The 14,725-nt window shown below is 37.8% G+C and overlaps 1 protein-coding gene across 1 annotated transcript in view; it reads left to right on the top strand.

Moving 5' to 3' along the window:
• LOC306863956 (signal peptide peptidase-like 3) overlaps positions 1–12,148 on the top strand; it is a 41,725-nt gene extending 29,577 nt beyond the window's left edge. Inside the window, exons 9-10 of the mRNA XM_079407586.1 lie at positions 6,304–6,413; positions 9,933–12,148. Of these exons, the coding sequence (XP_079263712.1) occupies positions 6,304–6,413; positions 9,933–10,004 (182 nt within the window). The 3' untranslated portion in view covers positions 10,005–12,148. The remainder of the gene's footprint in view (positions 1–6,303; positions 6,414–9,932) is intronic.
• Positions 12,149–14,725: the final 2,577 nt, after the last annotated feature.

Here is a 14,725-nt window from a genome sequence, read left to right as displayed (position 1 = left end):
CGCTAGATAGCAGTCTTCATCTCTGAACTTAAACAGTGACAGGAAATACTAGCATTCGGGCATGCCACTAATGTTAGCGTTAATAGTCTATTGTTCGCTGACAGTAATGGAGTATGAAAGAATTGTTCCAGTTCCGGTTTCGGTGTACAAAGCTGAAGTGTGGTGTCATTTGGGCTTTTGTCATAACGTCCGCCCCAGGACCACGGCATGAGCGCCACCTCGGTTCCCCCGCTTGCCGCGTCCCGTGTGAAGAGCCGTCGTGCAGGACGCGGCGGGCAGTAGGGTCGCTGTGCGGCTGCAGTTTTCTCTTGTGTTGGGGGCGTTTTGTGCAGTTGGGGTGGTGCTCGCGTCGCGGTCTCGGCAATTCCACGCGGAACATAAATATAAACTGAAAAACCTGTGAAATCCAAGTTGAAAGGTTCTGAGAATGTTCAACATTGTATTTGTTTTGTTTTAGAATGGTTTTGTTTTCTTTAGGAATCCTGCAAGCACTTATTTTTCATTGATACTAAGCAGATGTAATTTTTTGTTCAGATCAAATGTTATGACATTGGTGGTCTTATATGGTCTTTTTATAAAATACATTTTATACATCCATTTAACTAAAGAATCCTGCAAGCACTTTAATTTTCCCCCCTTTACTCATACTGCACAAAAAGTGGTTCAATAACGTTGAATGTTACAGGGACTGATTATTGCAAATGCAGATCCCACTGTGTTCTTGTTAAATATTTTTTATTTATTTATTGCTAAGATTTGCATATGGTGGTGTGCTCTTAATGACAGCTTTCCTAAAAATATATCCTATTCCTAAAATAAGAAATATCCCACAGTATCGTGCTTACAGTATCGTAACATATCATATCGCAACCCCTGTATCGTGATACGTATCGTATCGCCAGATTCTTGCCAGTACACAGCCCTAGTGCACACAAATATTATGTAATGAGATTTGTTGTTCCATCTATCGGTCTATCTATTGTTCTTCTGATCTGTCTGTCATTTCATCTATCTGTCTATTTATTGTTCTTTTAATCTGTTTGTCGTTTTCATCTATCTATTGTTCTTTTAATCTGTTTGTCGTTTTCATCTATCTAGTGTTCTTTTGATCTGTCTGTCGTTTCATCTATCCATCTGTCTATTGTCTTTCGATCTGTTGTTCCATTTTTGTCTGTCTGTCTAGGGTGTAACGGTACGCGTATCGAACCGAACGGTTCACGGGGCAAATTCCAAATGGAAGTGATCATCCCTATTCCCTTTGGAGTTAACCGGGCATGTGCGTGGCATTGTGTAGTTGTTTGGAATGCACTTGGCAAAGGAAGAGACATAATTTCCTCATCATCTGCAGCTGGGATGTTCCCGTGACAATGCAGCACGGTGTCCGTCAGCGGATGTCCCTGTTTTAATGGCAAAATGTCTTTTTATTGTTTTTAGCATAACTGTTGCAAAAGAATATATATTTTATATTTTAAAATGTTTTTAAAGTTTTTTTGCTATATAATATATAAAAACTTTGTATAAAACTTTTTAAAATATAAAGTGTATATTTTTTTTTAATGCCGGTGTCCATCAGCGAAACTGCTGATGCACACCGTGCTGCGTTGTTATGGGAACATCCCAGCTGCAGATAATGAGGAAATTACGTTTGCCAAGTGCATTCCAAATTACTACTTAATGGCACGCACGTGCCCTGTTCACTCCAAAGTCCCCACTCCAAGGAGATGGGGATGATGACTTCCATTTGGAATTTGCCCCGTGAACCGTTCGGTTCGATACGCATACCGTTACACCCCTTCTATCTATCTGTCTGTCTATCTGTCTGTCTATCTATCTGTCTGTCGTGCCGTGAAAAGGTTTTTGCCCCCTTTTTGTTTTAATTTTTTGCATATGTCACACTTAAAAGATTCAGATCATCAAACAGATTTTAATAGTACACAAAGATAATGCAAGTAAATACAAAATGCAGTTTTTAAGTGATGATTTCATTTATTAATTGCCCCTTCCTGTTAAATCATGAAAGAACTGTGATTAACCACATTATTTTAGAAAGCCGAGTTAAATTTCACTAGCCAAACCCAAGCCTGATTACTGCCAGACCTGTTGAATCAAGAAATCACATGAATAGAACCTATCTGACAAAGTGAAGCATGCTTAAAGAGCAACACATCATGCTGAAATCTAAAGAAATTCAAGAACCGATGAGAAGCAAAATAGTTGATATGTATCAGTCTGGGAAGGGTTATAAAACCATTTCTAAGGCTTTGGGACTCCAGCGAACCACGGTCCGAGCCATTATCCACAAATGGAGAAAACTTGAAACATGAGACAAAAGTTGAACTTTTTGGAAGGTGTGTGTCCCGTTACATCTGGCGTAAAACCTGAATGACTTGCCATATTTGATGGAACCTTGGATTCTGCATTCTATCAGAAAACCCTGAAGGAGAATGTCCGGCCTTCAGTTTGTGACCTCAAGCTCAAGCGCACTTGGGTTATGCAGCAGGACAATGATCCCAAACACACCAGCAAAACAAAAATAAGGTTTTGAAGTGGCCAACTCAAAGTCCGGGCTTAAATCCAATTGAGATGCTGTAGCATGACCTTAAACAGTCCATTCATGCTCAAACCCTACAATGTGACTGAATTGAAACAATTCTGCAAAGAAGAGTGAGCCAAAATTCATCCACAGCAATGTGAAAGACTCGTTGCCAGTTATCATTGCCAGATTGCAGTTGTTGCTGCAAAGGGTGGCACAACCAGTTATTAGATTTAGGGAGCAATTACTTTTTCATGTAGGGCCACGCAGGTTCGGACAGCTTTTTTCCCTTAATAAATGAAGCATCATTTAAAAACTGCATTTTGTATTTACTCGGGTTATCTTTGTGTAATATTAAAATTAGTTTGATCTGAATCTTTTAAGTGTGACAAACATGCAAAAAATGAGAAAAAAAAAAAACCAGGAAGATTGCAAAAACATTTTCACGGCAGTCTGTCTTTCTGTCTGTCTAGGCTTTGTCTGTTTTTCCATGTAATTGTCTATCTCTGTTTTTTTTGGTCACCTATCCATCAATCTGTCTATTTTTGTCTGTCTTTCCAGCTCAGCTTCTTTCTATCCATCTATTTATCTTTCGTTTGTTCTATCGTGCTGTCTGTCATTCCATCAACCCTTTCTGTTCATCTGTTGTTTTGTCTTTCTATCTATCTGTCATTCTGTCTGTCTGTCATTCCATTTTTTTCGTCTATCATTCTGTCTGTTATTCCATCCTTTTCTTTCTATCCATCTGTTGTTCCATCTATCCATTAGGGGTGGGAATCGCAGGGTACCTCACGATACGAAATAATCATGATACATGGCTCACGATAACGATACAGTGATTCTGCGATAATTTATATATTTCTAGAAAATCCTATAATGATACATCATGATATCGGTCTAAACAAAATCCTAAATTACTATCCTAAATTCTATGTGATATTAGTAATTTTCAATACTATTTAGGGCAGATAGGGGGAATAGTATGCACATTGGGACACAGGGATTGTGTGATTATGAGGCGCCGGGCTAGACAAAAGTGAAGCGAACGCGGAGAGGGAGCGCGAGTGTGTCCGAGAGAGAGAGCGACAGTGCGTGAGAGAGATGTATACTCATATGTGATAAGGGTACAGCGAACCAGTGCTGCCAGGGTTGCGGTTTTCCCGCACAATTGGGCTATTTTGAAAATACAGTCGCTGGAAAAATTACAGAGCTGTGGGTTGCGTTTTTTTTGGGCTACTTGTATAATGTATAATCGCAAAAGGAAATTATTACAAACACTCGATGGTGGTTTAAAGTGAGTTCTGAGTAAAAGTGTACCATTAATCTCATAAATTGTCTTATGTAGCATGACGCTAATGTTAGCTCTAATGCACCTCTCAACACAGTAAACAAAAATAAGCATATATATATATATATATACACATACACACACACACACACGCATACAGTCGCCTCCATAAGTATTGGAACAGTAAAGACAAAGTTGCTCTGTTGGCTGTGGAATCAAGGCATTTGCAAAGATGAATACGAGACAAAACTACAGAATGTCACATTTTATTATTAGCCGTTTCAACACACGTGTTTTACCAAATAAAAAGAACAGCACTTTTAAGAGTTCATCTCACTCATTGATGTGAGCATAAGTATTGGGACAGTTGAACATAAGGCAGATATAAAAGATTAAAAGCTATTATTTAGTTGCAGATCCCTTGCACGAAATCCCAGCAGTGAGTCTGTGACCCATAGACATCACCAGACTCTTGGTCTCATCCTTTGAAATGCTTTTCCCAGCCTTTAATGCAGCCAATTCCAATTGTTGCTTGTTTTGGGGAGTTTCTGCCTTTACTCTCCTCTCCAGCTGGTGAAATTCATGTTCAATCAGATTTAAATCTGGAGATTGCCCAAGTCAATCTAAGACTTTCAAAATTTCTTTGCCCTTATAAATTCCTTGACTGAACTGGCAGGGTGTTTTGGTCATTGTCCTGATGCAATATGAAGCACTTCCCAATGAATCTGGTGGCATTTTCTTGAATATTGATAGGCAAGATGGTTTTGTACCCTTCCAAATTCATTCTGCTACGGTCATCATACATACAAGTCATCAGTAAAGTTGAGAGGGTCTGTTCCAGAGGCAGCCATGCATGCCCATGCCATGACACCACCTCCACCATGCTTTACAGATGAGGCTGTATGCTTGGGATCATTGCAGTTCCCTTTTTTTCTCCACATTTTTGCTTTCCCATCACTTAGATAAAGGTTCATCTTTGTCTCATCGGTCCATAAACGCATTTCCAAAACTCTTCTGGCTCACCTTTGTGCTTTTTTGCAAACTCTAATCTTGCCTTTCTATTTTTGGTGCTGGTCAGAGGTTTGCATCTTGCTGTGTAGCATCTGTAATGCTGTGTCAAAGTCTCCTGAGGACAGTAGATTGTCAGAGCATCACCCCAGCTTTCTGAAAGTTGGTGATTTTACAGACATTGGTTTTAGCATTCATTTTCACAGCTTTTATGATTTGTCTGTCATCAACTACTGTTGTTTTCTCAGCTTATCGGGTCTTTGTTGGTTGCTGGTGTCGCTGGTGGTTTCCAAACTCTTGATTTCTCCATGCCCTTTGTTTTTGCTAGAGCTCTAACTGGCTTCCTCTTTTCTTTTAGCATCCAAATTGTTTGCTTTTCTCTCAAAGTCAGCTCCCTCATCTTCATCCTGGTTTGTGTGTGTCATCATCGAATGCAAGATTCAGAATGCAGAAGTAATGGATATAACTGATACGACACATGACCTGCTTTTAATATCTGAAGAATTAATGCAACAGGACACAGCTGATCACTTGTGTTGACCTGTGAGGCAACTGTTCCAATACTTATGCTCACATCAGATAGAGGGATGAAACTCTAGAAGTGCTGAACCTCTTAGCTGGTAAAACATCGATGTGTTGAATCACCCAATAATAAAATGTGACATTCTGTAGTTTTGTCTCATATTCATCTTTTAATCATATTTGTAAATGTCTTGACTCCACAGCCAACAGAGCAATTTTGTCTTTACTGTTCCAATACACACTGTATGTGTGTGTGTGTATATGACCCAATTGACACAATTTGCGTTTCATGGTTGCTCCGAGTCAGAGCACTTTTGGAAAGAAGCTGGAAATGGCCCAGCTGCGATTTCCCTGCATTTTTAAACACTGTGAACAGTGAAATCTATTTAGAGCACCTTATTGTTTTAATTAAAATATCGATATTTGGCGGCAGCTATCGATTCTCGTATCGCATGGAGAAGAATTGCAGTATATCGCCATATCGATTTATTGTCCCACCCCTACTATCCATCTGTTGTTCTGTCTTTTCATATCTTTATCATTCTTTCTGTCTGTTGTTCAATCTATCGATCTATTCCATTTATTCTCCATTCTATCCATCTGTTGTTCTGTCTGTCATTCCATCTATACTTCTGTCATTCTGTCTTTCTGTCCATCTGTTGTATTTTTCTGATGGTCTGTTTGTGACACACTAAACTAGGCATTCCAACATATGTTAATACTAAAAAAAGTTGACTACTTTATTAAATTCTACTGACAGGGTTTACTCTTATGTGAACAGTAACTACATTAACCTTAAGAACAATATACAGTCATTTGTAAACCAAATGTTTTTGATTCATCAAAAGACTCACAAGAGTCATTCATTCTGTAATCTGACTACACTTGTTGCATTGTATGAAATATTATTGACTGTGGTGCTGTTTGATGATTCTCTCTGTTTCCGTCTCAGGTCTGTTGACTGCAACCGTGGCCTCTCGTATTCACCGTGCGGCTCAGCCTGCCCTCCTGTACCTGGTGCCCTTCACCCTGCTGCCTCTGCTCACCATGGCCTACCTGAAGGTGCGTCTGTTTGCACCAACACCAGAATCTCCAGAGGGAGGCTAGGGCCTCATTTCTAGGAACGTCAAAACAGTGTCAACTTAGAATTCATAGAATTGCTGTTCCCTCATTGCTCAGAAAGTCGACATCAGGTCATTGTCGTGTTATTTGAGCAGGGTGTGTGCTGTATCTGTAACACTGCGCTACATTATTTATGTGCTAGCGCACACACCTGTGTGTCTCTCTGCGGGTACTTCGCATTCCTTTTATTGAAGCGTCAATTGTATGCCGGTTTCTTTTCACTGTGGCAGATGTTTTGTTCTGCATGTGTTGTAACATAATCTCATAAATTCTGAGAAGTGCTGTCGCGATAGCAACAGCCTCTCTTTTCCATAGAAACGATCAATTGTGGAACGTTTGTGGAAACGTTCATGCCAAGTCAAATATATAGGATGTTATTTTAATCGTTTTGGACATGCGTTGTCTCGAAGCGCTTTTGTTTGTGTCAAGGTATGCTGAAGTACTTATTGGACGTGATAACCAACAAGATGTTTTAAAATCTGTTAAAGCACATTGTGTGTGCCTAAAAATAAAGCAGGGAAAAGCAAATTAAGATTAGCAAATGGAATTCCAAACACATTCTGAAACTTGAAACTCCCACAGTGTGTGTTTTTCCATGTAGGACCACACGGTTTAAATTGTTGACCTGTATTCTGTTGGTATAGATGTTTGAAATATGAAAGTATAAATAAGGTCTTTTGTTATTGGTTGAATGGGTTGGTAGTGAGGTGTGTGTGTGAATGGGTGTGACCTACATGGATTGAACAGACGTAATCATAATGACGTAAACACAGCTGCACATGTTTTGCTATTTTCGTCAGCACTTCTGCACAATTTAACATGCTTCATTGAAACATTTATGACTGTTAATAGCAATCTCAATGGCTGTGCAAACCCAGTAAAGAAGGTGAGACAAAATAAAGGTTTTGCCCTTGTTGGCAAATTGAAAGTGTGAATAGGCGTTAACAAGATGAGGAAGTCATTATATTCACACTGATCAACACAGGTTTGTGCTGTTTTATAGAAGAACAGTATTGATGCATAAACACTTGTTTGCACAAGCCTCTTGTAACTATAAGATTAGCGGTCAAACCACTGACACATGAAAGCGTGCTGAGTGAAATGTCACAGTTTTCTGTAACTTCCTGTAATGCAGCTGCAAACTCGCTGACATTTACTGTATTAATCTAACTGTATCTCATATTTTTGAGCTCTGATATGTTTGTAGTTTAATGCTCTGCTAATGGGTCAAATGAAAGAGCAGGAATGATTGACACTGGGACATTGTGTTACCACATGCATCAGTCTATTCACATAGACAGAATAATTAAACAACGCACTTTATTCATCTTATCAAACGCATTTCAGACCAGATATAGTAGATAGGAAATTATTTTTTTATTCGCTAATTTATAATAAAATATATTATTAATTGAAATGTATTATATACTATATATTTATTAGGAAGATCAAATAAAAAGTAACAACTTTTATTAGATTTGTATTCTATTTTTACTTCAACAATATTAATCTTTCTTACATTTTCTTTTAATAAATCTATTTAGTTTTATTCAAATAATTTGTGTGTGCATTTAAACTAATTACTGACCTACACTTTTTTTTTTTTTTTTTTTTTTTTTTTTTTTTTTTTTTTTTCCTCCCCCCCCCAAATTCTATTTTTACTTTAATAAAAAAATTAATTTCAGTAGCCTATATTAAGTTTGTTTTATTTGTCGGTGTCAATAGCCTCGACGTTAGTGCGCTGACATAGTGCAACTGCGCTCCTGTCTCGAGGTCCTTTGCCGATCCTGCCCCGTCTCTCCGCCCAATGCTTCATGTCTCCTCTCTACTGTCCTGTCCCAATAAAGGCAGAAAACGCCCATAAACAGCTTTTTTTTGTTTTATTTACATTTTTTGTACATAAAGGCACCCATTAAACAATTTTTTTATTTATATATACTCATAGGAACTTGCATCACCGTGGGGTAGGGGTGCACGATATATCGCATGCGATTGTCATGCGCATCTCGTCAGTAAAGCCGGTTCTGTGATTAGTACGGTAATAAATCTCCATCAACTGTTTGCATTTAATACACAGAGCCATAGTTCACCGACAAGCTATGCAATTCGCGCTCAGAATCGTGGATGAATCGCCTGCGATATTGAACGTGATATTCCATAGCTTGTCAGTGAACTATGGCTCTGTGTATTAAATGCAAACAGTTGATGGAGATTTATTACCGTACTAATCACAGAACCGGCTTTACTGACGAGATGCACATGACAATCGCATGCGATACATCGTGCAGCCCTACCGTGGGGACTTAAATTTAGTTCCCCATGGGGAAACAGGCTTGTAAATTATACAGAATGAAGGTTTTTTTGAAAATCTAAAAATGCACAAAGTTTCCTGTAAGGGGTAGGTTTAGGTGTGGAGCAATAGAAAATACAGTTTGTACATTATAAAAACCATTACGCCTATGGAGAGTCTCCACAAGGATAGCAAACCAGATGTGTGTGTGTGTGTGTTGACCTATTACATTTTTGAATGGGTCCATATTTTATTTTCATGCAGAAAACATGTAAATAACAATGTAGATTATGCAAAAGGAATGAAATGCAATGAAAAGTATAAGAATTATTATTTTTTTAAGTATAATATGATAAAATATTTAATAATGGTAACAAAAAATACAAGTTGTTGTTGTTACTCATATTTGAGGGTTCCATGTTACCAACATTACATTTACATTTAGTCATTTAGCAGATACTTTTATTCAAAGTCAACAAAAGAGCAATGATATGCAAGTGCTATAACAAGTCTGTTAGCGTAACATAGTACACATAACAAGTTTTTTTAATTATATGATAAATAAAACAAACCGATAGAATAGAAAAAGAATAGAGCAAGCTAGTGTTAGAGGCCTTTTTTGCTTTTGTTAATTGTATAATAAATAAAAAGAAAACATAGATATAATACAAAAAAAATTGAGAAGCTAGTGTTTTTTTTTTTTTTTTTTAAGAAAACAAGCAGTTGGTAAATGAATAGTGCATTACATTACTACTATTACTAGTACTATTATTTTTTTTATTATTTATATTATTACTTTCATTTGCAGTTCCATCTTGCCCAACATTAAGTTTTAAAATAATGACCTACTACTACTACTATTATTATTATTATTATTATTATTATTATTATTATTATTACTACTACTACTACTGTTGTTACTACTTGCGGGTTCCATGTTACCAACAGTGTAATTTAATGTTGGAAACTACTACGATTTATTTATTTTTTGTCATTTATAGTCATTTTTATTACTGCTGTTTTATCATTTATTAAAAAATTTTTTTTATTATTATTTAATAAAAGACTCATTGGCCATCAAGAGAGAAGCTTATTAATATGTGGATGTGTATTAATCACTTGACGCGCTCTTGGTATGAACTGGTGGTAATTCTGTCCGTGTCTTTCAGGGGGACCTGCGGCGCATGTGGTCCGAGCCCTTCCACACCAAGTCCAGCAGCACCCGCTTCCTGGAGGTATGATGCTGCTCCGACCAGCACAAGTTCCCACCGTCCCTCCGTTCCCACCCACCGGAGAGTGAGAGAGAGAGAGGTCGAAAGAGATGAACTGCACTCGTCTTCTCATCATCCCTCATTCCCGTTGTCATCCTCCAGCCAGTGGATGAGCAGCTGCACGCGGACTTCACTGCCAGATGGATTCATGCGCACCTCTCGTCTCCATTCATACTCTCTTGGTCTTTTTTTTTTTCCCTCTACCTCTTTTCCTTCTCAGCTCCATTCCACCTTTATCACACCACCTTTCTCTCTCTTGCTTCTATCCCATCATCCCATTCTTTCCTGTTCCACCGGACTAAGCCGCATTTTACCGGATCACTCATCATCTGAATGTGAACCAGAGCCCCTTTGAGCTCCAAGTGTGTTTCTATTTGTACCGTTTGGCACCATTATGGATTTACAGACTATTTCTTTATTATTTCCTGCTCTAAACAAACTGTGGATGAGGAACGTAGATTCTGCCACAGCTTGGGATGACGGTGACCCTATAAGGGACCAGCACACAATAGAGGACAGCGTCGTTTTCCCCTTTCCTTCCCTCGTTCTCTCTTCCTCTTTCCCTTTCTGATAAAACCCAACCCGCATCCCTCCCTCTCGCCAGATTCCCTCTCTAACAGCCCCTCCTTCGCAGAAACGTATTTTATTTAGAAAGATTTTATTCTTGGCATATACAGAAATGATGCATTATAAAATGTGGGGGCGAACAGCTCTATGTATATATGTGTACACATGTATTAGGGGTTATCATGTCGAAGTGCAAGTGTGCGTGAGATCGTGTGCGTGTGCGAACGAAAATGCATTGAAACAGGAACCGGTTTTCATTTCATTATTTTTAGATCTCAATGCGCATTTTTCCCTCAAAAATTATTCTGCCTAGGTCACTTTTGTTTTTCTTTTTTTTTTTTGTCTCTTCTGTAAAATTAATTGCAATGCGCCATTCAATTCGGCTATTTGAAGACAAGAGTGTTTGATGAATGTCAAGACAAGAGTGTGTGATGAACACGTTTATGTATGAATGTATGCCGTCGCCTCCACGGGCTCTGGATGGACCACTGAAGGCGAGCTCTTATCATGCTAATGGAGGGAAATGTTTAAGGATTGTAATAAGCTCAGTTGTTTAAACAGGCTGATTTTTTTCCACTAGTATTTCAAGCATTAATGACTTCGTTTGTAGTCATTCCTTTAACCCAATTGGCTCTGTAATGATGAAAGTGTAATTGAGGTGCAAGATTGGAGAGAGAGAGAGAGAGAGTGTGTGTGTGTGTGTAATGTTGTAGAAAATAATGCATTTTGCTGGCTCAGTCTGTTGAGGTTTGCTTTTTTGTTTTTGTTTTTTTTACCTGTTACCTGTTTTTTAATCTGTTAGTCGTCTGGCCTTGCATGTCAATTGTACAGCGTGTCGTTCTTCAAAGCTGCGTTTTCCAGGGCAAGCGCGCTAGTGCGACACTCTGAAACTGAGACGCAGACACGGGGTCGTGGACGAAGAGTCGCACAAGAGAATTTATGAACCGGAGAGGGGCAACGAGCCTGGACCGCTCTGACCCCGCGGCCGGCCTGGACCTCGCGCAAACATTGGCACTGCGTTGCCTGAATATTCAGTATGAACGTTTGAATGGCAGTGGGACACTGTTAACCTGAGCATCACGGACATCGTTTTACCCACAAACCTCCTCCTCACTGTCCCTCTGCCACCCTTACAGACATTACAAGAGAGAAAAAAGAACAATATAAATGACGATCATGATGACTGCATTGAAAGTAAACTCAAATGTTCATTTTTTTTAATGGAAAATTGCATTTTGTTTTTGTTTTATCCCATTGTTTGTATTCCCCCCCCCCCCCCCCTCCCCAAAATGCTGTGGATTTTCGTTTTGTATTCGATTCTTTTTTTTCTCCTCCGTCGTCCTCCCTCCTGCAGAGGGCGCTATGCTCTGTTGGGCGATCAACATTAACAGCCAAAAGGATTCTGTATAAAAAAAATTGAATAAATTAAAGTGTAGTGAAATGTGGATCCAAATGAGCTGTACTGAAGACATTTCAGCTCTCATAACCTTCCCTTTCTTCTTAGTCAGGATTCTGCTGTAAATAAACATGACTCTAACTGTATGCGCAAGTGGTCTCATTTTCATTTTTTTTTTGTTTGTTTTCTGCAGCAAAGAGACATGTCCTTTCTATTATTACTGTTTGCTAAAGAGGACGTGACTGCTGCTACACTGTATATAAGTCATGACACATTGTTACAACGCATCACAATAGTTTGGGCAATTTTGACTTTTGTAATTTATGAAATTCAACTTAATTTTAAAGCCGGTTTAAAGTAATTTAAGACCAAATGACTAATATACTAATTTATTTGATTATACCTAAAAGATTTAAGGCAGATTTTTTTTTTTTTAACATTGCGTTATATTTGATTTCCATTCATGCTTTTGCTACTAATAGGCTACTACTGCTATTATTATTGTTGTTATTATTACTCATATTTGCAGGTTCCATGTTTCCGACATTATTAAAATGTGGAAATCCCTCACAGTTTCACAGACATGAAATGGTTTGCAGATCATGAGAATATCCTACCGACTTGAGCTGAGCACAATAATCACTAATAACTGGATGATGGTAATATTACAGTTTAAAATAACTCGTGTGTTATAATTTTGATGGCAAAGCTGAATTTGTGTTGCACAATCCTTCAGGAAGCACTCTAATATGCTGATTTGCTTCTGAAAAATATTTATTATTAATAATTGTTGTGGAAATGTTTTCAGGAATCTTTGATGACTAGAAAGCTGAAAAGAAAATCTATTTAAAATAAAAATAGAAATATTTTGTAACATTATAAATGTCTTTACTGTCATTTTCGGTCAATTTAGTTCAACCTTGCTGAATTAGTATTAATTAGTAATTAGTGATGTGTTAATTGGTATTTTTTAAAGCTTACTGACCCCAAAATTTTGATTAGTAAGTAAAAATTAAGTTAATGAATCTTAAATTATACAATGTCTTTAAGATTAACTGGAGAACGCAGTTGTGGTTTTTAGGGTTTAATTTTTGGTGTTTAAAAATGATTTAAAAGATTAAAAAATTATTTAAAATCATTTTTAACTAAATATTTTCACACAAAGTGAATGGTTTGAGATGAGCATATATTTGTCATTTTTAATCTAAAAACGCTAAAAAAAAAAAAAATACCGCAAATATGTTGAATTGAACTGTTACATATTTGCTTTGCATGTGGAGATTGTGACGGGGGTTTCTTCTTCTTAATGTTATTCTTGTACATTAAGACATTATTTGAATGAAACTTGTAAACCAGTTTCTAGTTGAATACAAGCTAGTGGTCGTTTTTGGTCTAGTGTGCCCTTCCAGCTAATTACTTAAATGTTTTAAAAGGGTTGTTTTAGAAGTTATTAGAGAGATGCTGTATAAAGCCACACTATTGATAAATGTATCTTCTGACGTTCGCTTTGGTGCCACACGGTGGCGCTGTGACCTCACTGCAGCTCAAGTTATTCTGATTCTATAGACATTCATTTTTATTTAATAGTATTTCCATGATTAGAATAAGTATAATAATAACCTACAGTGACACTAAAACCAAACATAAAATATGGAAAATATAACCAGTTTGTGTTAAGATTAAAAGCTGTATTAATCGTAAATTAATAAAGAAAAAATCTTCTAGAATATCCTCCTTAATCAAACACACACCTGTCTTTAATAATTCTCCATTCTCGCGTGACCGCCAGGCTGAGGTTTTAATATGATTGAAATTTTGAGAAGAATCAAACTGAAAATAGTGTAGGCCTATAGTTGTCTCTGCATGTTAATTAAGGTAAGGACAAAGTATTCTAATATCTCTAAAAAAGACACACGTCACACTTAAAATAATCATTTTAACCCTGTAAAACATGAATATTAAATGCATTCTTGTGTGTGTGTGTGTGTGTGTGTGTGTGTGTGTGTGTGTGTGTCTGTGTGTGTGTGTGTGTGTGTGTGTGTGTGTGTGTGTGTGTTATTGGTATATTGTTATTTATATGGGCAAAAAGTACAATCAATTTTTATAATGTTGCGATGTAATTTTAAGAGATTTTTACAAAATCAGCAAAGATTTCACAGTAAGACGACACATGTAGCACAATCCAAGGAGGATGTTTTTAGTTCTACTAAAAGACCTTTTAATTTGCTGAAAAATGATCAGTCAGATGATAGAAGGCATGTAGTAGATTGTGTGCAGGCTCATAATTTAGAGTCCTTAGAAGCTCGCAGTATTGTAGGGTTAATCTGCTGGCCTTTGAAACCTCTTTCAGGGCATCAGCCAGGGCTGTGGGTGAGGGGGGTTATTGGGGGTCGTTAAGGTCAAGCACACTGCGGCTGTGGAATCTCTAGGGTCCACCCCTGTTCACGTATTGGCCAGAGCACCCACAGGCTCTGCAGTCGGGATGGCCATGCTGGATTCCACTGGGACAGTGTGGATTGTCACATGTTATCTGTGGGGAAAATGGCTGAGCCGCAGTGCAAAGTTAACTGGATGTTGAATGGGAAGAACAGATGTCATTCACTTACATATACAGGCAAGTGTTACATTAAAGGAAAGTCAGTTGTTCCGTAATAAAGTGCTGGAGCGTTTTTAGAAATGCTAGATTGTTTGCTTCTAATGTTACAGAAGCATTTGTTTTAGTATAAGT

Source organism: Barbus barbus, assembly GCF_936440315.1.
Source record: "Barbus barbus genome assembly, chromosome: 45".
Lineage (NCBI taxonomy): Eukaryota > Metazoa > Chordata > Actinopteri > Cypriniformes > Cyprinidae > Barbus > Barbus barbus.
This window is presented reverse-complemented; position numbering and strand designations above follow the sequence as displayed.